Source organism: Halichoerus grypus, chromosome 8 (assembly GCF_964656455.1).
Source record: "Halichoerus grypus chromosome 8, mHalGry1.hap1.1, whole genome shotgun sequence".
NCBI classification, from domain to species: Eukaryota; Metazoa; Chordata; class Mammalia; order Carnivora; family Phocidae; genus Halichoerus; species Halichoerus grypus.
The window spans coordinates 130,338,871-130,366,013 of record NC_135719.1 but is presented as its reverse complement, the minus strand read 5'-3'; the positions used below and the strand labels follow the sequence as shown (position 1 = coordinate 130,366,013).

General features: G+C 36.7%; 1 protein-coding gene across 2 annotated transcripts in view; it reads left to right on the top strand.

Moving 5' to 3' along the window:
• CEP128 (centrosomal protein 128) overlaps positions 1-27,143 on the top strand; it is a 387,410-nt gene that overhangs the window by 143,541 nt on the left and 216,726 nt on the right. For both annotated transcript variants that reach the window (XM_036093994.2, XM_078054045.1), the window contains 2 exons: positions 8,686-8,862; positions 13,346-13,405. In XM_036093994.2, coding sequence (XP_035949887.2) covers positions 8,686-8,862; positions 13,346-13,405 — 237 coding nt within the window. The remainder of the gene's footprint in view (positions 1-8,685; positions 8,863-13,345; positions 13,406-27,143) is intronic.

The following is a 27,143-nucleotide window of genomic DNA, read 5'->3' as shown; positions in this document are numbered from 1 at the left end:
ACAGATTAGATTATTGCAAAAGCAACTTACAGAAACATAAGAAGTCATTTGAGTTCAGAGACTCTGTTTTTTTCATTGTTGTGTAGTCGGGGTCTATTCTGTTTGGCCCGTAGAGCCTACACACACAGAATAATGCTCACAGAATGAACGGAACATAAAAGGATATGTATGTTTCAGAAAAATGTATCTATTGACTGCTATGTGAGACACTCTACTAGGTCCTGGGATGTTTAAATAAAGAATAAGATCTCTACCCCTAGGAATTCACAGTCTGGTAAGGAGACAGACATGAAAGACACACAAAGTGGTAGGAACCCTAGGGGAAGCTCCTATAAAAGTGCCTTGGGGGCAAGAAAAGGGGCAGATATTCCTATTATTCTTAAGAACTCAAGTTTATCTGTTGTTTTAATATCTGTGTGGGTGAGGAAGGAAATGCATGTTATTGCACTTTTATAACGGGTAAAAAAATTCAGTTTATGACCTTCCCTTGTCCTCTTTATTCCTGAGTAGTGTTGGGTTCACTGAGGGCAAAGGATATACATAGGTTGGATCCATGGAGACTTTTTCAAACTGATCTGAACTGTTGATTTTGGAAGTGCTGCTTTGTTTTTTTTGTTTTGTTTTGTTTACTTTTAAATACCAATTTGAACATTTAACATATAGCCATACTTTGAATTTAAAAAGTGCCCACCGTCATGTAAAATCTTGTATTTTTAAGAAATAAGTTTGCAAAAAGTAGTTATGGTGTGGCCAAGACTTAATGTTTTATGTGTTTACTTATTTGCTTCTTGTTTTGCAAGACAGTTTGAACTGCAGTATGGTAATTTTCTAGATGAAACTCTTTTCAGATACCCTGTAATAAGCACAGTAGATCCTTCTCTTTTAGTTGTTCTGCAGTTTCTGCCTTGGTTGGCATTTCATTGTAACTTAACTTCCTTGTAGCTGAGTCAACTCTGTTGGCATAAGTAATGTGAGCTTTCTTTAGAGAGTTAGATAAATGGCTTCCAGACAGATCCAATTTTTGTTCAGGAGAGTTTCATAATTTGCCTTGTAATGCTAGTGTCCTGGATTTAAGGCTTAGGCGTAGCAGTTATCTTGAGTTACAGAAATATTCTCTCTCAAAATTTTTTTGTGATATGTGCTGGTCTATAGTTTCAACATGCCAGGCTTCCAATAACTTTGAATTATATTATACTTGTTTTAATTCCAACCTTTAATATAATTTGAGCTCTCTCTGCCTCTCATCCTATCTCTCCCTCACCCACTGCTGATATATTAAAGATGGCCTTGGAGCTGAAATATTGTCATACTTGCTTATTCAAGTTAGTTTTCAATAAAGGAGTAACAGTAGCTTTGTATTAATGATTTATTTAGTCATGTGAGTGTGCTTTATTTGCTAAACTCTTTCTTTTTAGATATGTGAAGAACTGTTTTCATGTCCTGTAACCAACCGTATTGGAAATAAAGTGGCTCTTTTGGAACTCTTAAGACATTGAAGGAATCTCATAAACTTTTGCCAGGGAGATAACGTTTTGGACATGCTCTAGTTTTATTGAAGTTCTATTTCCGTTAAGATTGTGTCTCCTTATAATCTTTACAGCCTTTGGGAAAATGAATGTTCTGAGTTGTAAAGAGTGTGCAACATAAATATATAATTAGAGGAACATTTCTCATCCTTTGAATTACAGGTCCATTGATGAAGCCAGTCAACATTGTATATGTGCACATATGTGTGTTTGATGAGACTGTGAGCAGTATTTTTTTTTTATTTACTTTAGACACAAATGTCAACAGTGTAAGCCTTTCCTGTCCTGACATGGAAGCTTCATAAAATCTTTGCTGTCTTGACAATGGAACTGTACCTTGCTTACTGTGTGATTAGTATACTTTTTGATTAAAAATGCCAAGAGCAGATTTTATGTGTACATAGGGTACATCTCCAGTTTAGATGGATAGCCCCTAGAAGTTTAGTCTTGTTGTGCATGCTTGATGTTTTCTCTCTCTCTCCTTTTTTTTTTTTTTTTAATTTGTGGTCTGTTCTGAATTTCCCAATATGTCACATATTTCATTTGTAACTGTGTTCACTCAGCAGTATTTTTTGTTATTCTTTCTACTTTAAGGCTGTATTAGTCCCCACATAACCAGCTGATAACTTCCCTGAGTTTTTCACATTGGCTTTCTAAATTCCAGTTTTAAGAACTTATCTGGCATTTTAATGGAGAGCACTTAGGAGCCAGGGGACTCAAGTTATGGTTATGGCCTCTTTAACTTTAGTCCAGTTATTTAGTCTGTCTGAACTTTGGTTTCCTCATTTGTGGAATTTAGGGTTGAATTTGTTCTCTTAAGATTCTTTCTCAAACTTAGTCATGGGCTAGGATATCTTCCTTTTTGAATCATATAGACTGCTATAGTCAGCTTCATCTGTATCTGTCTAGTTAGCCCCATCCTCTCCCCCACAGAGAAGCTCCTTTTATGTTCCCAAGACATAGACATTTGTGTCCATTCATGCTGAGACATTGAAGTTGGACTAACTGTGTCTTCCATGTTTCTAGAAGTCCAGTGCCCTATCCATTGTGCCACAAAGCCGCTTTTGCTTCCATATTTCTAAATAGTCTCTAAAATACCTTGAGCTATCTAGTTCTATAGAAATATGATGGCTTTTGGTTAATCTTGTAGAATTACTTCTGAATTCACTAGAAAACCAGGGAATAGTCATAATGGTGCCTAAATATTATCATCTCCCCTTATTAATCCATATATCCTCAAATCAGACAGGATGATTGGATTAGTGTCAGCCGGTTTCCCATTTCTCCCTCAGAATTAGCTGTGCTTGTTCCATTTGTAGAGCTATTTCTGAAACATGAAACTGGGAGAAAAAGCGCTAATTCATTGGGAGCAATTAGTATTCAGGTAGGTATTCTCAAGCCAGAAGAATGAGGCAAAATAAAAGGGATGACATTTCATGGAGATAGTTGTTGGCTGAATGAGGACAGGAGTCTTAATTATTCACTCTGTCCCTAATACTCAGGAGAATGTCTTACCATAGTAGGCCTTCTATAAAAATTGTTGAATGAGTGAATAAGTCAATACAGAGTGGTATAGAAGTACAGAATAGAAGAGCTTACTTAACTCCTAAATTTTAGGTTTTGGAACACACGCAGATGGTGAACAACTATGGTGCACTGTCTGAAACCTAGTTAAATAAAAGAACATGGATTTACCTGGAATGTGATTAAGTAAGGGTAGGGGGTTCATTTATTTACTTTTTAAAAAAAATTTTATTATGTTTTGTTGATCACCATACATTACATCATTAGTTTTTGATGTAGTGTTCCATGATTCATTGTTTGTGTATCACACCAGTGCTCCATTCAATACATGCCCTCTTAAATACCCATCACCAGGCTAACCCATCCTCCCACCCCCCTCCCCTCTAGAACCCTCAGTTTGTTTCTCAGAGTCCATAGTCTCTCATGGTTCGTCTCCCCCTCTGATTGCCCCCCCCTTCATTTTTCCCTTCCTACTATGTTTTTTTGTTTTTTTTTTTTTTTTAACATGTATTGTTTATTTCAGAGGTACAGGTCTGTGACTTATCAGTCTGACACAATTCACAGCGCTCACCGTAGCACATACCCTCCCCAGTGTCTATCACCCAGCCACCCCATCCCTCCCACCCCCCACCACTCCAGCAACCCTCAGTTTGTTTCCTGAGATTACGAATTCCTCATATCAGTGAGATCATATGATACGTGTCTTTCTCTGATTGACTTATTTCGCTTAGCATAGTACCCTCTAGTTCCATCCACGTCGTTGCAAATGGCAAGACTTCATTTTTTGATGGCTGCATAATATTCCATTGTATACATATACCACATCTTCTTTATCCATTCATCTGTTGATGGACATCTTGGCTCTTTCCATAGTTTGGCTATTGTGGACATTGCTGCTATAAACACTGGGGTGCAGGTACCCCTTTGGATCACTACATTTGTATCTTTGGGGTAAATACCCAGTAGTGCAATTGCTGGGTCATATGGTAGCTCTATTTTCAACTTTTGAGGAACCTCCGTACTGTTTTCCAGAGTGGCTGCACCAGCTTGCATTCCCACCAACAGTGTAGGAGGGTTACCTTTTCTCCACATCCTTGCCAACATCTGTCATTTCCTGACTTGTTAATTTTAGCCATTCTGACTGGTGTGAGGTGGTATCTCATTCAGGTTTTGATTTGGATTTCCCTGATGCCGAGCAATGTTGAGCACTTTTTCATGTGTCTGTTGGCCATTTGGATGTCTTCTTTGGAAAAATGTCTGTTTATGTCTTCTGCCCATTTCTTGATTGGATTATTTGTTCTTTGGGTGTTGAGTTTGATAAGTTCTTTATAGATTTTGGATACTAGCCCTTTCTCTGATATGTCATTTGCAAATATCTTCTCCCATTCTGTCGGTTGTCTTTTGGTTTTGTTGACTGTTTCTTTTGCTGTGCAAAAGCTTTTTATCTTGATGAAGTCCCAATAGTTCATTTTGCCCTTGCTGCCTTTGGCAATGTTTCTAGGAAGAAGTTGCTGCGGCTGCGGTCAAAGAGGTTGCTGCCTGTGTTATCCTCTAGGATTTTGATGGACTCAAAATCAAAACCAAAAATAAGTTTAACTACAATGAAGGGATAGACTATGACTCTAAAAATGAAAAATAAAAAAGATTTTTAAAAAAGGGATTGATAAGATGTTGGTTGAAAAAGGGAAAAAGAAAAATTAAAAAAAAAATAGGAACAGAAGAAAAAGAAAATTAAAGAAATTAACTTTGAAAGACTAAAGAATCATGGGAAAAAAACCCTGAATTCTGTGTGCTGTATTCCCCTAGCGCTGGAGTCCCGCTGTTCTCATTGATCGGAAAGCTTGGTCTTGGCTGGCTGTTCTTGCTGATCTCCTGGGGAGGGGCCTGTTGCAGTGGTTCCCAAATGTCTTTGCCGGAGGCGGAATTGCCCCGCCTTTGCGGGGGGCGGGCTAAGTCATCTGCTCAGGTTTGCTCTTGGGAGCTTTTGTTCCCTGCAAGCTTTCCGTACAGCTTTGGAAGACGGGAGTGAAAATGGCAGCCTCCCAATATCCGCCCCGGAGGAGCTGAGACCTCGGGGCATCACTCCTCAGTGAGCCCCCAGAGAAAAGCAGTCAGTCACTCCTGTCTCCCTGATCTCTGGCCGCACTCCGTGCTCACCCAGCCTGTGACCGAGCATTTCTATCTCTGGCACCCGACCCCGTCTGGAGTCTCCAAACCCAGCAGATCCCTGCGGTGAGCTCCCGCGCCGCTCCTCCCGGGGGAGGAAGGGGAGTCTCCCCAGATCTGCCGCTTGTTGGGTCCCTGCTGGAAGAGCAGTGGCCCAACTGTGCCATGGATCACAGTTTATGGCAACCCCGAGTTGCGAGCCCGCGCCTCGGCTCCATCTCTGCAGCTGGCTTCCCCGCTCCAATACCTGGGAACTCTGCGGCACTCAGGCACCCCCAGTCTTTCTGTGACCCTGAGGGGCCTGAGACCACACTGTCCCAGCGAGGGTTCCACCCCCTGCTTAGCCACTGGAGCGACGTCCCTCAGTGGAGCAGACTTCTAAAAGTTCTCATTTTGTGCTCTGCTGCTCTATCACTTGCCAGTAGCGGCTCACAGAGGCTCCCTCCCCCGCCATCTATCTTCTTGAATATCACCTCGGATTCAATTCTCTGCACATCCTACTTTCCAGAAAGTGGTCGCTTTTCTGTTCAGAGAGTTGCTGCTATTCTTTTCTTTGATCTCCTGTTGAGTTTGTAGGTGTTCAGAATGGTTTGATACCTATTTAGCTGAATTCCTGGGACCAGAGGAAATTTAGATCTCCTACTCCTCCGCCATCTTGCTTCTCCCTCTATTCACTTTCATTCTTGAGTATAGCACATGGACAAATGAAAAGATGTTATAGTTTTGTCAACTGTTTTATTCATTGAAACTAGAGCTGGTCATGTAGGGGGTTGGATGACCATTTGTTGGAAATGTCAAAGAAAGGATTCTTGAAAGAATAATAGGTAGTTAGACCTACTGATCCCAAAAGTCCATGTGCGTTCATAGTTCTGTGAGTTTTACTTCAAAGGGACGTCAGTTAGACATGGCCTGTGGACTGTCTCACAAAAGATAAGTGAAGTGGATAATGAAGTTTTCAGTCTTTGCTAAAGAGATTGAATTTATAGAGCCTTTCCTGACAATATCAATATTTTTAGGAATATCAAAATATAGAAATAGTTGTGTCTTCTTATTGATGAGTCAAGTGATAGCACAGAAAACTGATAGTGGATAGAAGAAAGCTGGCTCTAAGGGAAATGGGAAAAGAAAGAATAGTTAGAACATCATTGTGAATTGCCTGGGTTTAGAATATCACCAGTTGTCCTCAAAATACTTCAGTAACCCCGATAGAGTATTTTCTTTATTAATCTCACAACAGTGAGAATACAGCAGCAGTCTGGAGGTCTATGTGTGCATAGAAGGAACATGAAAACACACCTCAGTAGCTTCTGAGTGTATATAGATCTGCATGGTCATTGATGAAATGATCTTTTCAGTGTTGAATTTGAGTCTGAAAAATTTTAAATCACTTATTCAACAAATTTGGGGAGTTTAAAGATGATTATAAGCATGTTTTGCAGGCTCCCGAAATTGGCAGTTTATTGAGGGAGGCTGGTGAAAAACAATTATATTACAGCTTGATATATATATATTTTTAAAACTGTGATATACATAATATGCTCTGGGAACATTCTGCTTTGGGAAATCATTAAAGGAAGGAGACCAAGTCTTGAAGGATAAATTTTGAAGGATAGGAAGTATAGGTGGTAGGTACATAGCCAACAGTGCAGGGGCGAGTATCCTCACCTAGGGACTTGACAAGGAGGTTGCTTTCTAGTAAGTAAGCTTTAAAATCATCAAATGTTCAGAGCCAGGATGTTAATTTTTCAGAAAGACTCCTAGAGGAGAGCAAGACTCTGTGAAAATATCAGTATCTCTAAAGAGATGCCTTATCAGTCAGGAGGGAGAGTTTGGACAGAAACAATGTGAACAAAGCAGAAAGGGAGATGTACTTCAGTCTCCAGCCACACACTGCCCAGGAGAATAGAACACTTGTTGTGGTTTGTTAATCCCTGATGTGTCAACGGACACGCCAGGCTGCCATTAGCGTAATGCCATTTACACATTGTTTCATAAAACAAACTCCCCTCGCTCCAGTTTCCTATTCATTAAGCAACATTCTGATTATAATTTGCCTTCACATCCACATTGGTCTGCAGGGAGAAAATGTACTGGTTATGCTGACACGAACATTCTGATCCATATGGCAGTTATGGTTCTCATCGTAAACTGATGTAGTTAATTGAGTGGCATTCTAGTTTGTACATTAGTCTCTTGTGAGCTTAATGTTACTCTTTTGCTGAAAGAGGACTCCACTCAGGGTACCAAAGGGGAGAAGATCCAGGTCCTAAGTTTACCAAGCTGAGATACAGACCGGAAGGATGTAGTCATCAAGATAAACGCTGTCTCTTAGCTACCAGCCCCATTTTCAAATAGTGCAGCTTCAGGCAGTGTTGTACACATCAGATGTGGTTGGAGAGACATATGAAGGCATATTTGAGAAGCTGCAAGTAGTTGACATATGACAGAGTGGGAAGGAGGTGTGAAGCTGGAGGGAAGGATAGAAGACAGTTTGTGAAAGGACTCTCTTTTGGGCAGAGGGTGTTTCGTTCATTTTTTAAAGTAATTTGAGTTGAAAGGAAATATCTTGTGATTCTGCTAAAATGCTATCTTTCCTTTCATGATTAACTTTCATTGAGTGGATGGATCTCTTTATTATTTTAATTTTAAGAGTAGGTAAAGAATGATCAGGTTACTGTGTAATGAGTGAAAGCATAGCTAGCCAGCCACCATGACTTTTGGGGCCATTGTTTATACTTATAATTCTAGTGATTCTGTTACTTTCTTTCAGGTCTGTGCTACACCACTAGAATTTCTCTAGTAATGAAATTGTGCAATCATGATTGAGACTGACTTTGCCTAGAGGGGGGCCCCAAGTCTTTGTAATCTCTTAAGGATTCTTAGAAACCTCTTTTCATTAAATGTATTTGCTTACTTGAGACGTACCTCCATCTTGCTTTTATCAAATTTACATGACTCAAAAGCATTTATGCAGTATGACTGCATTTGAAAACTTAGACTTTTTAAAAACTATGTTTTGATGAGATAAGGTAGTAATAGGTATTTTTTTCTGAAATGAAGAAACTAACAATCTTATTTTATATTTTACTTTTTCTAGTATTTCACTAATATTTATTGAAAGCTCAAAGTCTGTTTGTGGCATCAGCTTTTACCCTCCAGTCCATTAATGGCATTATGTTATTAAAATGTAAAGGATTTTTTTAACTTCATTTTCGTTTGGTTACAGGATTACTTTAATTTTCTTTGCCAAGTATCCACTCACTCAGTTCCTTCAGTGCCCTTTTTCTGAATTCTCTGTAACTTGACCTCAGTTGATGAGTAGGCAAAACGTTTATTTTAATGAAGTAAGGAGACTGACAGGGTCAGATCTGTTTTCTACTACACTCCTTTGAGTTGGTTGTACAGATATTACAAGTGTTTCTTGCCTTTACTTAATAATTAACTCCTGTTCTTTTTATCGATGTTTTAGGAAAAGCATATAAGCAATGAGGAAGAGCACTTAAGGAGGATGGAAGAGGCCAGATTGCAGCTCAAGGATCAACTTCTTTGCCTGGAGACTGAACAGGAATCCATTCTTGGTGTCATAGGAAAGGAAATTGATGCAGCTTGTAAAACCTTCTCCAGGGACTCGATGGAGAAATTGAAAGTAATTATGAGTTCTCATTGTGCCTTTCATCAGTTAGTTTCCTAATATATAATTATAATAAGATTTTAATGCATAGCTACATGGTAGTCACATTTTTATTCTGGCAAGTTTTATGAAACAAAATAACATCTTGCACTGTTAAGAACGTGATACTATATCTATTGCACGGTCCTGGGAGAGAAAGTGTACCGTTAATTCATTGAATTGCCTCTATCTCACTCTGTAAAAGAAAATGTCTTATGAGAGAGGCAGCAGTTCTGACAGAAAAAGTATCCTTGGAGTCCAGAGGCCTGGGTTTTTATTATCACAGGCCATTTTTGTTGTTGTTAGTGTATTAATGGCGATTATCTATTGAGTACTAGTTATATTACAGGTACTGTGGTAGCTACGGTGTAGGATTTTCTCCCTTAACCCCTAAAACTACCCTGTCCTTTAGGTACTTTGATTAAATTCATTTTAGACAAGAGAGAGCAAGGCTTGGGGAGGTTAAGTAACTTGCCCCTGGCCATGTAGCTAGTTAAATGCTAGAACCAGGACTTTAGACCTTGGTAATGTAACTCCGGAGCTTAATCACATGTCCCCTATGCTGTTTGCCTTCCCTGTTAAGACAAATCACACTCAAGTGAGTTTTTCTATCTTTAAAACAGAATATTGCTATCCAATTTATAGCTCTAATGAAATGAGAAATAAAAACAGAATTGATCATGAATGTTTTTAATTCCTTGAAGGCGAGCACCTCCTTCAGTCTAGGTTGTAGTACTGCTATGACGCATTGCATTGCTTCGACACAGTGGGACCGTAACACTTAGCCATCATTTACCCTGTATTGATTTCATGTGGTGAGATGGCAGGACTCAGATTTTAGTGTTATGCCTAAGGGCTTCTTAGTTTTTAATACTTTCCAGGTGTTTCTTCTTTTTATTTTGTCATTTATCTTTTTCCTTATATAAAATGATCTTCTCTTTTTGTTTTTCATGCTGCTTTCTCCTCTTTTTTCCTGCTCTTCCTTCTTATTCTTTTCCTTTTTTTTTTTTTCTTATGTGGTGTTTTAAAGAAAATAGAACTATATTTCTACTCTTGCAGTGCAAGGTATCTTAGGATTCACCTTTAACAGAAATATCTCAATGAATAGAATTTGGTGAAGTTGATGGAATTTCTACAATATGTATTCCTATCTACATTTTTAAAAAGGCTCAGATGTCATTTTGAAAGGACTATGAACCAAATATGAGAAGTAATTGGCTTTAGAGGAAAAACTCTTTCAGTTTTGTTATAGGGCCTATTCTTTTTCCTGTCTGCTGCTGCTTTTTTTTATTTAAGACTTGTCATGTTTACCTTTTTTATTTAATTTATTTATTTATTTTATTAATTTTATTTATTTACTTTTTTATTTAAGACTTGTCATGTTTACCTATATTTAAGGATGTGTGGCCTTCAGATCCTAATTTCATCTAAAAGAAGCACATATTAACAATGAAATCTTTATTCTATATTTAAGTATTTGCGTCAGGATGGCTTATTTTCAATCAGATAGAGACATAGAAATGGTATCATTTGGATCATGCTATAAGATATATAAACCTTGTGATGGGCAGTTACAGGCTAAAATATAGTGGGTAGATAGCAGATTGCTTAAATATTTTATTTCTTTTTGAGGCACAAATTATCCTTCCAACATACTACAAAAAGCACCCTATTTTATAATAGGCTTTCAGGAATGCGGTGACTTTGGTAATGGGTCTTTACACCTCTTCCCTTAGAGAAAGACATTTAATCCAAGTGATGGGTGGAAAGTAAATCTAAAAGAATGGAAATTCTATTAAGTTTTTTGTTGTTGTTGTTTTGTTTAGAGTACACTTTTTTCATTGTGGATCTCTTTCTATTAGTAACTTCTGTTATAACAGTTAACCTTCCTATAAACTTGGGGAAAAAAATGAATATCAAAGAATATAACATTTGCTCTCACCTCAAATAAACCACCCAAGGTGTTATTAAAACAAAATTGATTCTATGCTTTATAGTTCAGAGAGTGGTGGTCCTTACAAAATGTTTTAAAAAATGGACTAATTACAATTATTCTTTGTCATTTGTTGATTTTGATATATTGCTGATGAAAGTTTTTAGCCATTTTATGTAGAGAGTGACAGCTATGATATGAATTGGATAATAGATACGTAAGGAGTGAGCCTGAGAAAAGTCCTTGGGAGTATTGATATTATTTCTAATTACCTTTTTCTTTCTCCAGCTACCATATTTATTACTTATTCCACTTTAGTAAATGCATGTAGTGTTTGAAAACTTAAGGACATACACTAAATAAGCCATGACTATTATAAAACAATTAGGAAAGTGTCTGAATTAAAGTTACATCATTTTCACAGACCAATCTTTGATAATTGAAGAACTTTTCTCATAACACTTGGTCTGAGTATTCACTCATTTGTAGAGCATAAAGAGGATAGGCTTTGGATCAAGACAGATGTAGGCTCAAATTGCATCTCTCCAAATTGCTAATGTATGACCTTGGACAAGTTATGTAATTTCTCTTCTCTCTAAGAATGCATGTCCCATTTATAAGTTGGCTTATTTTGAGGATAAAGTAGAATAAGATAATACAAGGCACATATTATGGAGTGAAATATCTTGCACTTAGTGAATACTCAACTAATGCTAGCTAACATTATTATGTAGTGTCCTTTTTTTTGGTCATATATTCATATATATTTGTATATGTATATGTGTCTTTTAACTTTTTAAAAAAAATATTTTAGAGAGAGAGAGAGGATGAGAACAAGTGGTAGGGGAGGCAGAGGGAGAAGCAGACTCCCTGCAGAGCAGGGAGCAGACATGGGGCTCTATCCCAGGACTCTGGGATCATGACCTGAGCCAAAGGCAGATGCCTAACTGACTGAGCCACCCAGGCCCCCCTGTTTCTTTTAACTTTTTATGACAAATTGTTGTTACAGTGCTCTTGTCACAAGAGACCTTGAAGTCTATTTCCTGATGATGACATCTTTATATGCAGTTAGTAGTAATAATAGTGTTCTATGTGCCAGACACTGTGCTAACCCTCATTTTATTTAATTTATACTTTGGCCTTATGAGGCAGTTTGCCTACTTTATAGATGATAATCTGCAGCTTAGAGAAATTAAGTCACACCACTTGTAAGTGGACAAGGCTGTTCTCTTAAACACTAAACTATATATAAATTTGTAAAAAAAAAAATCACAAAATATGAACATTACTTATATGCCTATCAAATTATTTTAGACTTTAATCTTGAACACTTGATCTTAGGTCACTGAAGTTTTAATTGAAAGCTATGACACCGATGAATGGAAAAGAACAATAAAAACATATAATCAGTGACAATCATTGACAAATAGATGCTTACAAAAAGCAGAGTTCAAAGAGGAAGAAAACACCATGAACTAGAGGCAGGATTTCACTGAAGTCAGAGAGGCATGAGAGTTGATGAGATTTGGATGGTGAGAAAAGTGGAGGAGAAAAGAGTTGGATATAAGAATATAGCACTCTTGTTTATGGCATATGGTTGGCATCATTATGTATTCATCATGTGTCTAAATGAATTACCTAGTGATATTCCTTGGGGGAGTGATGTGCACGCACATCAGGAAGTATGGAAATATTTGAGAATAGAAATAGACATCTCTTGGAAAGGGATAGGGTATTTTTAAGCAGAAAGTTTCTAGAGAGGAGGCCTGTAAAAATATCACAGGTGCACCTGTTTCACAGAAAGTAGGAACTGAGAAAAAATTTTGTGTTTACAATCATAAAGTCAGTGACAACCTTTGAGCACCGTTTTATTAGTAATAAGGCAGAACCAGATGGCAAAGGATTTTATAAATGAGTTGGTGTGAAGGAAATCAAGGCAGCTGGTATAGACAACCTATTTATTGTAGGATTTTGTTACCATCATGAAATATAAAGCAATGTTTGCACAAAGTCATGTTGATTAGTTTCTGTCAGTTCTACACAACCATTAATGAGACAAAATGGCCCTCATAGTATGAAATTAAAGAAGGATAAATGAGACAAAGAATTAAGTTTCATGTAATTACATCTAACCCACTGTGAAATATATTATGTGGAACAAGACTGAGGCAAAGAAACAAACAAAAATGAAGTACACTGGTTTAATTGAGGCTGCTTGCCAGAAATCCTTGGAATCAGCCTTCAGAGATTCTAACAATGATAACACTTGAGAGTTGATTCATGTCTCTGTATTTGTGCTAAATATTTACTGTCAGTGCATACATATATACATACATACATGTGTACTTAAGTAGACATACCAGATAAATGGTGGTTTGGAATTGGTTGGGTACTTGATATGAACTTTTTTCTTTTTAAACCTTTAAATTTAGGGACTAAACTTTTGGATATTATGGTGAAGAATTTCACTTATGTAAGTTCATTTCAGAAAAAATTCTACTTCTAATAGACTATTTCCTTTTGTAGGTTTTTTCATCTAGTCCTGATATTAACTATGACCCACATCGCTGGTTAGCAGAAAGCAAGGTAATTTATCTTTAAGTCCTAAAATTACCATAATATTTATGACTTTCAAGGTATCCTATTTGGGCCAGCCATACATTTTGTTATAGAACAGAACATACAAAGCTGTTTTGGGGAAGATATCATTGTCATGCATTTAAGAAACCTCCATGTTCCTTTAGTTTAACATTTAAAAATTAGCTTAACTATATAGGACTATAGTTCACGGAATGAGAGAATAAAGGAAGGTAAAACTGTTGAAATATCAAAACTAGATTGTCAGACAAATTCTTCTGCCTTTTCCTTGGGATAGGCACTATCTCGGGAAATGTATAAAGGTCCAGGCAGATATAACCAACCTTTATTTACACATAGATACTTAATATATTTTAGTTCCTGGAGGTAAGCTCAAAGCCTGCCAAATCTCTGTGTGGCTCAAACAAATCCCTTCATTTCTCTGGATATCTTGTTTCTTCACCTGCAAAATGGGAAGGGTAAACTTTATGTTCTGAGGATAACTTTCTTGCTTTGTGGTTCTTTAGTGATTTAAATTTAAAGGGCAGGTAAGCAAATCTAAGTAAAATCGAACAATTTGCTAACTTTAGCAGGAAGATTCCTCTGCACTATGGGATGATTACCAGCTATTCTCATATATCAGATGAACTTGGAAATTCCTTAATTAAAATATATAGAAAATTATGACCATATAAGATGTAGGTGTCTGTTTATCCAAGTATTGACACTTAAGCATTTGTATTCCTTCTTAAACTAGTTTTTTCAGGTTTGAGATGCTAAAGTGAAAAATCTTCCATCCCATTTAAATTCTATAAGAAAACCAACTGTACTGTAAACCTGAACAACTGTGGTCCAACTTAGGATTTTATTGTAAGAAAGAACTCTTAAGTTTGTCCCATATCATAATTTAAAAATATGAGAAAAGTGAGGTTTTAGTAAAGGTATGTGACTTTTCCAGTGCCGTATAAAGAATGGGAAAATGGATTGCATGTTAGACTCACAATTAATATTCTTACCATTGTGTGTATTACTGTCTAAAGTTTTCATTCAGCCAAGATTTATTGACTGCATACTTTTGTGTATAGACATGAGGGTTATAAGTGTTAGCAAGCCATGGAAATTAATAAGGAAAACGGAAATGTATACAAATTTTTAAAATCCTTAAGGTGTGTTATATTGTTATAAAAATATATAAACATTGACAAGGAAACACAAGAGGAAGAACTGACTATGACATCTGTGCTAGGAGATTAAAGGGTATGATGCTACCAGCGTGTTACAGAAGGTTTCTGCAAAAATGTAGTATTGAAACTTGATCATACAAAAAATATGCAGAAGTTCTCCAGTTGGCTAATTATAGGTATAATAATGGCAAGAAGTTAAGAATATCTGAGTGAACACAGATAATGCCCTGAGCTTGATGAGTAAGGTACAAGTGGGAGGTGGTGGGGAAAGACAGGGTCACCTTTGAAGGCCAGCTGTGCATTAAAGAAACCTCTTAAAAAAAATCTTAATAAGAAACTAATAGCATTATGATGGACTATTGAAATTTGCACAACCTTGTAAAATTTTCCTCCTACGTTAAGTACAGTGATGCTGTTCATTCCTAACCATTTCGATAAAACCAAATGCAAACTTGTATTTATGCCACCTGCATAGGAAATTTAGAAATACATGTTTTGCTGTCTCAGAAATTTTGGGCTAGAAACTTTTGTTGTTCATTAATAAAGCATTTCTCTTTTTTCTTTTTCCCGACTCCTCAATTGTGACAACAAGAGCAATGTACTTGGAATTTTCTTTTAAGTTAAAATCTTTATCATTTCTGAGCAGAAAGCTTTCACTGCTGTTGTTCAGTTGAATTATGAGAGCCAGAGATGACTCTTAATCATAGCTCTTTAATTTGGGAGCTAGTGAGCAGTTTTCCCTTATCATTTAATGGGATTGAACTTCTGATCAGATGAGTTTTAATACTGCATGAGACAAGTGTTCCTCTATAGTGTAAAAGGGTCATGATAAGCAATACCACACTGACCAACTGACTAAGGAGGAATTTAATCTATTTGCTAGAAAGATGGTTTAGGTTATTGATGGGCTACAATACTGTAATTCCCATGAACTATGACTGGACAGCTCTATAAGTATTGAAGATAAGATCTGAAATCAGAGAACAAAAACTATATGGAAAGTAGAATTGCTATTCAGCTAGTCCATGCTGACATTTTGCAGTATTAGAAGGACCTCTCAGGGCATTTGGTAATTGTTTTCATAAATCTGCCAAATGAATTTCTTCTGTTAGTGTTAATCCTGGAAGAACTAGAGGATTGGGTGAGGATAGTGTCACTGTTGCTTTGTTGGCATTGGTCGCATAATATAAATATGAAGTCCAGCTAAGAGTTGGGCCAGGCTCACAGATAAGATAAGCAAAGAATGGTAAGAACAATACATTACAGGGAGGAAGAGGATTGAGATAGTCATTAAGGAATACTAGGCAAGCAGTTCCCATAGATCAGGGATTTGTTTTTGTCATAAATCCCAACAAGGCATTTAGAGGCCAAATTTATTCAGTTTAACAGAATTTACTGAGTAGCTACTATGTCCCAGACACTATATTACATGCTGTGGGCATAATAATGAATTTGGCGTGATCCTTCCTCTTGAGGAATATTTTTTCTCTAGAAAAGCCGACACGTATATAATTTCAATATTATCTATAAGAGCTGTGATACAGGGGCGCCTGGGTGGCTCTTTCGGTTAAGCGTCTGCCTTCAGCTCGGGTCATGATCCCAGGGTTCTGGGATCGAGCCCCACATCGGGCTCCCTGCTCAGTGGGGAGTCTGCTTCTCCCTCTGCCTCTGTCTCTCTCCCCAGCTTGTACTCTCTCTCTCAAATAAATAAATAAAATCTTAAAAAAAAAAAAAAAAAGAGCTGTGATACAGGTGTGCAGAAGCTGTCATGGAGTCTGATATCTCAGATGGATATTAAAGCTGGCCAGATGAAGAGGAAAGACCACGTGTGCAGAGTAAACAATTGCAGGCATGGTACGGAAGAGAAACGGCATGCTAAATACAAAGAAACCCCAAGTGATTTGGCAGTACTACAGTATGAAAGTGTGAGGAAAGTGTGAGACAGAGAATGGCAGGGATGAGGCTCTAGAAAGAGGTAGAGAATAGGTCCAGCAAGAAGAGCATTGTGTGCCATTTAAAAGGTTAAGTTCAGTTCTACATTTGGGGGGAACCACAAAGGAGATTTGAACAGGATACTGATTTACTCATATTCATATTTCAGAAGCATTACTCTGATAGCGATGTGAAAGGTGGATTAGAGCTGGGAAGACCAAAGGCAGGGAGACCAGTTAAGAGGTCTTTGGATGAGACCAATGTCTCTGGGGTGAAAATCCATAAACTAAGGAAATTGTAGAGATTCAGAGGAAGGGACAGACTGAAGTAATGTTTTGGTGACAATACACAAGAGATGTTTAATGTTATGTCAGATGGAGTGATAGAGAAGGAGATGTCTAGGATTTTCAAGACAAACTAGAAGATACTCTCTCAAAGTTTGGTTTCTGAATAGATGGGCATACAGAGTCCTAGTTACGCTAGCTAGAAGAAGTATTGGAAGAGTTACCAGCCTGGGACTGATATCTAGAAAGTCCTATTTGGACAGAAAGCCCCAAAGAGAAGCTGGGTCAGAGGCAGAGATCAGAGTTTAGGTTCAAATCATGAAAAGAAACGAGAAGTAGCAAAGACGTTCCCAGAAAACGCGGATTTGAAACAAATTCCGTTTGTTTAGATTGAAAACAAATTTCAAATCTAGAGCAGGCAGGCACTCTCAGGATGGAATGACAACACTAGAGAGTATCACTGTTGATCCCAGATCTTAAGGTATCATTTTATGATACAAATAAAAGAAAAGCTGGTGTCGAACTGCTCTTTAGCACAAGGCAGGATCCTGAGTGCTCTGTTGTTTACAGAAGAACACATTTAATTTGGGAAGTCCAGTACCTATTAATTCCTCAAGATACAAAAAGGTATATTTATATGCTTCTTTGGCTATAAAGATCTCTTCCTTCTTCACCTTTATCCCATTTATTCTCCTCCTCTTTTTTTTAGTCTGCAAACTTCATGAGGGAAGACCTGTGTCTAACTTGTTCCTCATTACATCTTGAGCACTTACCATAATACCTACCTAAATGCTCAATAAAATTTTTTTTAAAAAGAGTTTATTAGGAATACTACATTTGTCTACTCAAGTTACTTACTCAGTTTATATCACCAAAGAATAAATAGCAAACAGTTTAGATTTCAGTAAATTTATTAACTCTCAATTATTGTTTCATTTGATCAGAACTGTAAACTTTAAAGATTACATAGATAAGAAATACACTTCTAAATTAGTTGGGGATTTTCCTTTATTACTCCATTTGGTATCATCCCGAGGACTCATACTTTTAATGGTATAATGTGTTCTAGGTGTTGCCTTTCCTTGCCATTTTTGGAATATTGTAACTGAAGTAGCTTTGGAGATCATGTAGTTTAACTTCGAGAAGGCTCTGGGAATTGTGAGATTTACCTGAGGACCTAAAGCTAATTAGTTACTGAGAAGGGTTTAGAACCTGGGTCTCTGAATTCTGTGTCAGTGTTTCTTTTCATTGGTTGTGTAATCTACATTTGAATATAAATCTTACTTTTATGCATATTGTCTTTTTAGTGGTACAGACTTTTTACAACAGTCATTGTGTGAGAAGTATTAGACCCAGTGTATTTAATTCTTGTTGAAGGATGTGAATAATCATCTGGTATTTTATTCTTCCAGTGTAGACCTCAAAATGAGATATAAAACTCAGGTATCTTGATTCATTTGTTGGAAAGATACTTTAGATTGTGTGCATGGAACACATTCAGTTTAATTGAAAAAAAAGTATTTTGTATTTTTAAATATGTACTCTTATTATGGAGATATTTTTTCTTTCTTCTTGAATTGTATTCGTAACTATGTAGAAAAGTGGAGAATATTACTAAAAGAATTATATCTTGAGGTTGCTTTGGGTTTGAATTTCGTACTTCTGTTAATTTTTGTTTTGGTGGCCTGGCACATTCTTAAGAATTGCCATTCTCTTCTTTACTTTTGGTTCTTCTATAAACATTTCCTCTCAAAATTGTTTTTTGAGTTTTGGCAAAGGAAGTGTAGTAGTTAAAAGCAGCAAAATTATGGGCCTTAATATAATTGCTAACTCTATCAGCTATAATCTTTTTATTCGAATTTTCTGTTTCTCTAGGTTTTAGCTTTGAGTCATTCCTTAATGATTTTAGTATATTATTACATTAAATCTCACTAGGGGATTCTTACAGATTAAAAAGATCATTTTGATGGTTTTACTAGATACTTATTCCCACCTAATTGCAAGCTGTCAACTATGAAGGTAAAAAACTGCCTTATTTAGAAATGCTTTCTCTATTTTAGTTTATTTAGCAATACTTGATATAGTTAAATAAATGAGCCGATTATGTAATCTTTAAGATGCTCTTGGGAGTGGTTAATAGAATGGTGTTTGCACTGTGATTAATAGCTTTGTCAGCTAATTATTATTTGGAATTGGTAAAGTTATTCCTATACTATATTCCAAGCTGTTTCTCTAAGACACTTAATGAAAGATGTTGGGTGTTTCTCTAACAAACACTGATTCTCATAATTGACTATTGGTTGATTAAATTTCCGTAAGTTGATATTTTGTTTTGTAGGATTAATAATATATTCTGCTTACATATTCAATTCACAATAAGCATTTAACTATAACCTATTTTTAAATTTTGTATGGTGATGGACTAAATAAAGGCTTTATAGGAATAAACTGAAGCCATAGGTCACATATATTAGTCTGCTCGGGCCGCCATAATAAAATACCACAAACTGGGTGGCTTAAACAACAGATACTTATTTTCTCACAGTTCTGGAGCCTAGATGTCCAAGGTCTAGGTCCCAGGGTCAGTTTTTGGTGAGGCCTCTTCCTGGCTTGTAGATGGCCACTTTCATGTGGGGGGAGGGGCTTTTGGGGGGTTGGGAATATTACTGGAAGAATTGGGGGTGTCAGGAGACACAGTGTCTCTTCCTCTTATAAGGACTCCAGTCCTTTAGGAGTAGGGCCCCTCTGTGGTAGTAACCTCATTTAACTTTTATTGCTTACCTCCCTAAAGGCACTATCTCCAAATACAGTCACACTGAGGATTAAGACTTCAACATAAAAACTTGAGGGGGACACAATTAGTCCATAACACATTATCAAACCTGATTAATGCTTTGTTTCAGAGATTATTTTGTGTTATTCTTTTGCTTTTACCAGAACCAGTGGGATTATTGTTATGACAAAACAAATTATTTATTTCTTCATTATCAACCCTTGGCAGTGGTACTGAGCACAGGCCAAAGATTGAGATGGAGTAAGTAGGAAATCTTTGAGAAAAGGGAAATGTGCAGTTATTTTCTAAATTTGCATTTAAATCACTGGGCAGGAGCAGATTAAACTGGGTGATTGAAACTGGTGATCCCCAGGGACTCACTTTGTTTGGACCACATTGGTTTTAAAAAATAGAATTGGTAATGAACATTTAAAAAAAAAATTATTCAATTGCATAATTACAGCATGGAATTTGTTTTCCTTTTGAGGTATCAGAAGATCTGATAACATTAGGGTTTCATTCTTATGTGATAGGAAACTGTTGGAGCTGAGAAGAACCATGGACATGATCACATTAGAAGGAACATCCTTCCAACCCTTCTTTATGGTTGTATTTTTCTAATCCAGATCAGTGGTATTTAGGTCCTAAATGCGTTATTTTGGAATGGCCATTGAACTTTCTTAATATAGTGATACTAAAAAAAATCTTGGATATTTTTCTTTTCAAGATATTTTATTTTCCTGTTTTATTACTTAAATGCAAGGTGCTACCACTTTGCAAGAACTCCACAGCATCTAATTTTTCATTTAATTGCATGTGTCCTGTCCTCATTATGTGCAGAACGCTGTATTAATTGTAGTGTGTGTGCTCACATACAAACATGAACACACATCCATTCCCAAGGTGCTTTAAATTGAAGAATAATTTAAAATTCTTAAAAACAATCTTGAGGATTTAATATATCAAATTCTTTAATATACAAAGATAAAGAGGTGTACGTGTTTAAGGCGCCAAATAAGCAGCAAAAAGACTTGGTTGAAAATATATCTTTTCCAGAAACTATATATCTAACCTTTACCTTTTATCATGCCAATAATAATATGAAAATTACTAGGGCTTTTTGGTTTATTTATTTTTCTTGAGTAACTGGTTAAGTTTGGTGAGGTGAACAAGAAGTACGATCTGTAGATTCAGGTTGTCGTTTTCACACAGAAGCAGGCAGCAATAGCATAGACCTCCCTTTATTCTGGCTAGTTACTATCAATAAATGAATGACTTAAGTAGTAATGTTTTAGAATCATTTTCCTACTGACTTGTATCTAAAATGATTAAATTGTCTAGAATAATTTTTATTACATCATACACTGAACGTCTTCTCTCATTTTCAAGATTTTAACAGTATAGAAGTGTGGAGAATAGAGTATCTACTCTCATTTCCCTGTTTGTACCTCTCTCCTTAGTAGGCATAATCATCATTAACAGTTTGGTGTTCATCTTTTCAGTCCTGTTTTGGTTTGGTGGGCTGAGCTGCAGTTGTTTTTGACATAGATGTGTATTTTTTAAATTGCCAAATGTACTGGCCCCTTCTTCTTGGAAGTCTTTGACACTTTAAGCATATCCATCTTCTTGTAGTATTTTTATTTTCTTCCTTTGGGATTCTGTCAACCCAGACTCTTAGATTTTCCTTGTGCCTTTCCAATTTCTTCTTCTTAGCTTTATTTTTAGGTTTCTCTTCTGTTCATCTCTTTGAAACTCTCCTCTCTTTACTTTATAGACATTCCATGGGCTGTTTTATTTGTTCCTTTGCCTTGAATGTCCTCCATGTTGTTAATTCTTCAGTCTGTATCTCTCGTCCATATCTCTCAAGCTTTAGATCTATATATCCAACCAGTCATTCACACTTCTGTGTCTTAGTCCTAACAACTTCAGCTTATTCCAATCTGATGTTAACTTTTTAACCCCTAAATCTTTGCTTCTAGTTTTCCTCTTTCACACTTTCTTAAGCTAGAAACTTGAACATCAGTACTGATTCCTTTCTCTCCTTTATCCCTAACATTTAAATCTCAAACACACATACACACACACACACACACACACACACTCCTTACCATTTTCTCTTGTTTCGAATATTGCTAACAGTCTCTTGAGTTCTAGCCTGCAATATGGGCTTCACTCTATACAAAGAGCAAGCTTTCTAAAGAACAGTCCAATTCCCTTTCTTGTGTCTCTTTCATAATGTGGTTAGATGGGGATGGTGGTGTATCACTCACCCTCACCGTCGACCCTATATTCTGCCTCAGTGCTTTACTGAGAGAAAAGTTTTAGTAGAGTGTGCTCCTTTTATCTGGCAAAGAGTTGACTAAGTTTCCTGGTTTCCTGTCCTAAGGAAGCTTTTTATCTCTTTGTATTTGCATGGGTATTTTAAAGTGGATATTGGGAAATGAAGCAGCCTTCATTAAATTTTTGCAATCATAATTGGAAGTCCACAGCTCAGTTTAAGTTGGGGACTTCCTGTATTTGCCTAGCGACATTCAGATAAGACAGGGGCCTATAAATTATGTAACAGGTAATAAAGCCACATTTCATCTCTGCAAGGAGGTATAATTTTAGCTTTGTTTTCCTGTCCCCTCTTTTGTTTTTTGTTTTTTTGTCAAATAACGGCTGAATTGAGATATAATTCACATACCATACAATTCACCTATTTAGAGTGTACCATTCCATAGTTTTTAGTATATTCACAGAAGAGTGAAGCCATAACCACAATGAATTTTAGAACATTTTATCACCCCAAAAAGAAAACATGGACCCTTTAGCCATCACCTCCTAAATCTGTCCATTCCACTCATCCCCGCCCACAACCCTAGTCAACAAGTAATCTGCTTTCTATCTTTATAGATTTGCCAGTTCTGGACATTTCCTATAAATGGAATCATACAATATGTGGTCCTTTATGAATGACTTCTTTCATTTAGCAGAATGTTTTCAAGGTTCATCTGTATTGTAGCATGTATCAGTACTTCACTTCCTTGCTAAATAATAGTCCATTGTATGGATTTACCACATTTTATTCATCCATTTATCAGTTGATGTTCCTTTGGGTTATTTCCATTTCTTGGATCTCATGAATAATGCTGATATGAACATTTGAGTTCAAGTTTTTCATGAACATATGTTTTCATTTCTCTTAAATAAGTACTTAAGAGTAGAATCCTGGGTTATATGGAAACTATGTCTAACCTTTTGAAGAATGGCCAGATTGTTTTCCAAGTGGCTGCACCATGGTACACTCCTACCACCATTATATAGGAATTCTAATTCCTCCACACACACCAACAGTTGTTATCATCTGTCTTTTTGATTCTAGCTATCCTCCTGAGTGTGAAAGGGAATCTCATTGTGGTTTTGATTTGCATTTCTGTGATGGTTAATGATATTGAGCATCATTTCATGTGATTATTGGCTATTTGTGTATCTTTGAAGAAATGTCCCTTGCTCAATTCATTATTTTTTTTTATTACTGAGTTCTTTATCTTAAATAGTTCTTTCTCAGATATATGATCTATAAATATTTTCTCCTGTTCAGTGGGTTGTCTTTTCACTGTTGATTGTAATCTTTGAAGCACATGTTTTTAATTTTGGTGAAGTCTAGTTTATCAGCTTTTCTTCTTTGGTTGCTTGTGTTTTTGGTGTCATATCTATGAAATCATTGCCAAACCAAGGTTACTAAGACTTGTGCCTGTGCTTTCTTTTAGGAATTTGCTATTTTTAGTTCTTACATTTAGGTCTTTGATCCATTTTGAGTTAATTTTCATATATGGTATGAAGTATGAGTCTGGTTCCATACTTTTTATGTGGATATTCAGTTGTCCCAGAACTGTTCGTTGAAAAGACTAATCTTTCCTCATCAAATTATTTTGGAAGCCTTGTTGAAAATCAATTGACCATGTATGTATGGGTTTATTTCTGGACTCTCAATTCCATTGATCTATGTCTATCCTGATGCCAGTATCACACTGTCTTGATTACACACTGTCTTGATTACTACAGCTTTCTAGTCAGCTTTGAAATCAGTTAGGTGTGACTCCTCCACCTTTGTTCTTTTTCAACACCTGTTTTTGGCTATTCTGGGTCCCTCAAATATCCATATGAAATTTAAGATCACCTTGTCAATTTCTCCAAAGATGCCAGCGGGGATTTTGATAGCAGTTTCATTGAATCTGTAGATCAGTTTGGGGACTGTTTCTTTCTTAAAGGTATTAAGTCTTCTGATATATGTACATATGGATCAACTTCTCATTTATTTAGGTCTTCTTTAATTTTTTCAACCGTGTTTTGTAGTTTTCAGAGTGTAAGTTTTACACTTCTTTAAAAAAGTATGTTGTTAAGTATTCTTTTGATGTTATAACATGATTGTCTTTTTAACTTTATTTTTGGGTTGATCATTCAAGTGTATAGAAATACAAATAATTTATGTATATTGATATTTTCCTGTATAATTGCCCTTCCAGGACATCCTAATACAATGTTAGAAGTGGTGAGAGGAGACATTCTTTTCTTGTTTCTGATCTTAAGGAGAAAGCATTCAGTCTTTAACCATTAAGTGTCATAATAGTTATGGGTTGTTCATAGATATGTTTTATCAGGTTGAGAAAGTTCCCTCTATTCTTAGTTAGTTGAATGACTTTATTGTGAATAGGTGCTGAATTTCATCATACACTTTTTCTGAACCTTTTGATATGATCACGTGGCTTTTGCTCTAATTCTTTTTTTTTTTTTTTTAAGATTTTTATTTATTTATTTGTCAGAGAGAGAGAGAGAGAGCACAAGCAGGGGGAGCAGAGGGAGAGGGAGAAGCAGGCTCCTCACTGAGCAAGGAGCCCGATGTGGGACTCGATCCCAGGACCCTGGGATCATGACCTGAGCCGAAGGCAGTCCCTTAACGACTGAGCCACCCAGGCGTCCCAGCTTTTGCTCTAATTCTTAAAAGACATCTGTGGAGGTGGCATTTTGGGCCCCAGTGTTCTCAGGCTGCTGTGTTTGCGGTAGAGTGGCCACCCTGTCAGCGAGGGGTTGGTGGAGGAGGGAATCCCTAGTGATCTCCACGGCACTTGCCAGGACTTTAGCCTACGCAGATCAGAGCTGTGAAAACGAAAAATCCTAGTGGTCTGCCCTTCCAGTGCAATACCTACTATTATGTTCTGTTTCTACTCACAGCACTTCTTACTCCAACTGTGTGAGTTTTCCACATGAGATAATTTCTCCAGTTCTCTGCAGACACCCAACTGGGTGTCCTACAATTTAATTCAGCTCTGACACAAACTACCTAGAGTTAGTAGATACCACAGATTAAGGGCTCAGTCCCATCTGCGCTCAATTCAGATGCCAATCATAAGTAATGGGTCCCCAGGTTACCTAACTTCCATCTGACATGGCTACAAATTAGGGGTTCCCGTTGCTCTCTCCTCAGGTTTAATAATTTGCTGTAATGGCTCACAGATCGAAGGGAAGTACTTTACTTACTATTACCAGTTTATTTATGAAGAATAGAAAGCAGCAGCCAGATGAAGAGGTTATATAGGGTAAGGTCCCAAAGAGTCTGCATAGAGTTTGGGGGTATTTCATACTCCTGGCACTCCAGTGATGTGTTCACTGACATGGAAACTAATCAAATCTCATTGTTCAAGAGCTTTTATAGAATTTAAGCTCCAGTGGACCCTGTATGCCCACTTTCTAGAGGTTGAAGGGTAGGGCTGGAAGTTCCAAATCCCTCATCACCAGTCTCATCCTGAGGCTATCCAGTGACCCCACCCTAAACCACCTTATTAGCATGAACTCTGATTGGATCCAAGAGCTTGTTATGAATAACAAAGGACATTCTTATGCTGGAAGTTCCAAGGATTTAGAAGCTCTGTGCCAAGAATTAGGGACAAAGACCAAATGTCTTTCTTATTGTGCCACAATACCATATAACGTGACTGTGAACTGGGGAAAGAGGGAGCTCTGTCTTCTTGATAATACCCTTGTGGACTGTGGAATGGAGCTTTGGTCACACAGGGTGTGTTCCTACCTAACATTTTCATGTAAGAGCAGCTTCACAGAACTCTTGCCCTCATTCTGGAAGTGGAACTTCTGTGCAGTCCCCGCTTTGTTTTTGATGAGCATTTATAATAAATGTGATCTAGGTTTTGCCTTTACAAGCATGATTTCCCTTCACTTAACACATTCACATACTATACGTTGTTTGCCTTACAATATTAGGGTATAATTTTTCCACAATTTGACTAGTGATGATATCTGTTCTATGTCCCAGAGATACTGTCTGCTTGACAGACCTTCTGACCAGAGGTCAGTTCTGGGGGTGTTTGAAAGCTGATTTTTGTGGGGAGCCCCCAGTTTAGGGTCCAGATCCCAGTCCTACTTTATCAAAGGCTGAAGTATCACAGCCAGTTTTAATATACTGTGGCATATTCTGAGAACCTCCTTGATTTCTGGAGGCCTAGAACTTTCTTGCTTACTGATGAATGCTATTCAGGGAAATTATCCCTTAGCTTAACCTAATTTTCCTGTTTGGTCCACTGCTTCCATTATTTTGCTTCTTACTGAAATAAAAACTGTTCTAGATTATTTAAAATCCACTAGAATTTGAAGTGGTAGCCTCACTTGGGAAGGTTCCTAAGAGCTGACTGAAATCCTGTTCTAGTGAAGGTGAAAGATTTTTTTTTTCCTCATCCCTGATTTAAATATCTAAATAATAAAGATGGTGAGGTTAGAGTCTGTGAAAAAGAGTTGCTTCAATTAAATTTCCTAGTCTAAATTTCCTAGTCTTTTAAATGTGGGCAAAAACTGACTTTATCTCCCTCATACTACATAGAATATCTCTACATGATTAGCTGGACCCTTGGGGATATGCATTTTTAGGAACCAAACCTAGGAATTTTATCCTTTTTTTTAAAAAAAAATTATTTTATTATTATTATTTTTTATTTTGAAATTCTTCATTTAAATTCATTATAGTTAACATCACCCAGTTACCCCATCCCTACACCCACCTCCCCTCCAGCAATCCTCAGTTTGTTTCCTAGAGTTCAGCATCTCTTATGGTTTGCCTCTCTCTCTATTTTCATCTTATTTTATTTTTCCTTCCCTTTCCTTATGTTCAACTGTTTTGTTTCTTGAATTCCACATGTGAGTGAAATCATATGGTATTTGTCTTTCTCTGACTGATTTATTTTGCTTAACATGATACCCTTTAGTTCCATCCACATCATTGCAAATGGCAAGATTTCATTCTTTTTGATGTCTTTTTTTGAAGAAAAAAATCTCTGAATTCAAACTCCCTTTTGTGACAAGTCTGTAGTGTTCTATTCTGGGGTACTTTTTACTTTAAAAATGCTTAAAAATGTACTAGACTGCCTTATATATCACATTAGGGAGCTAATTGTATTATGATTGCAAGTTCAGTAGGCCAAACTTTTCCATAGTATTGCCTTTCCAAAGATGATAGAGAATATCAAATATTTTATAAAAATCCAAGAAAATCATGGCTTAATTTCTGTACCAACTTTTAACTAATA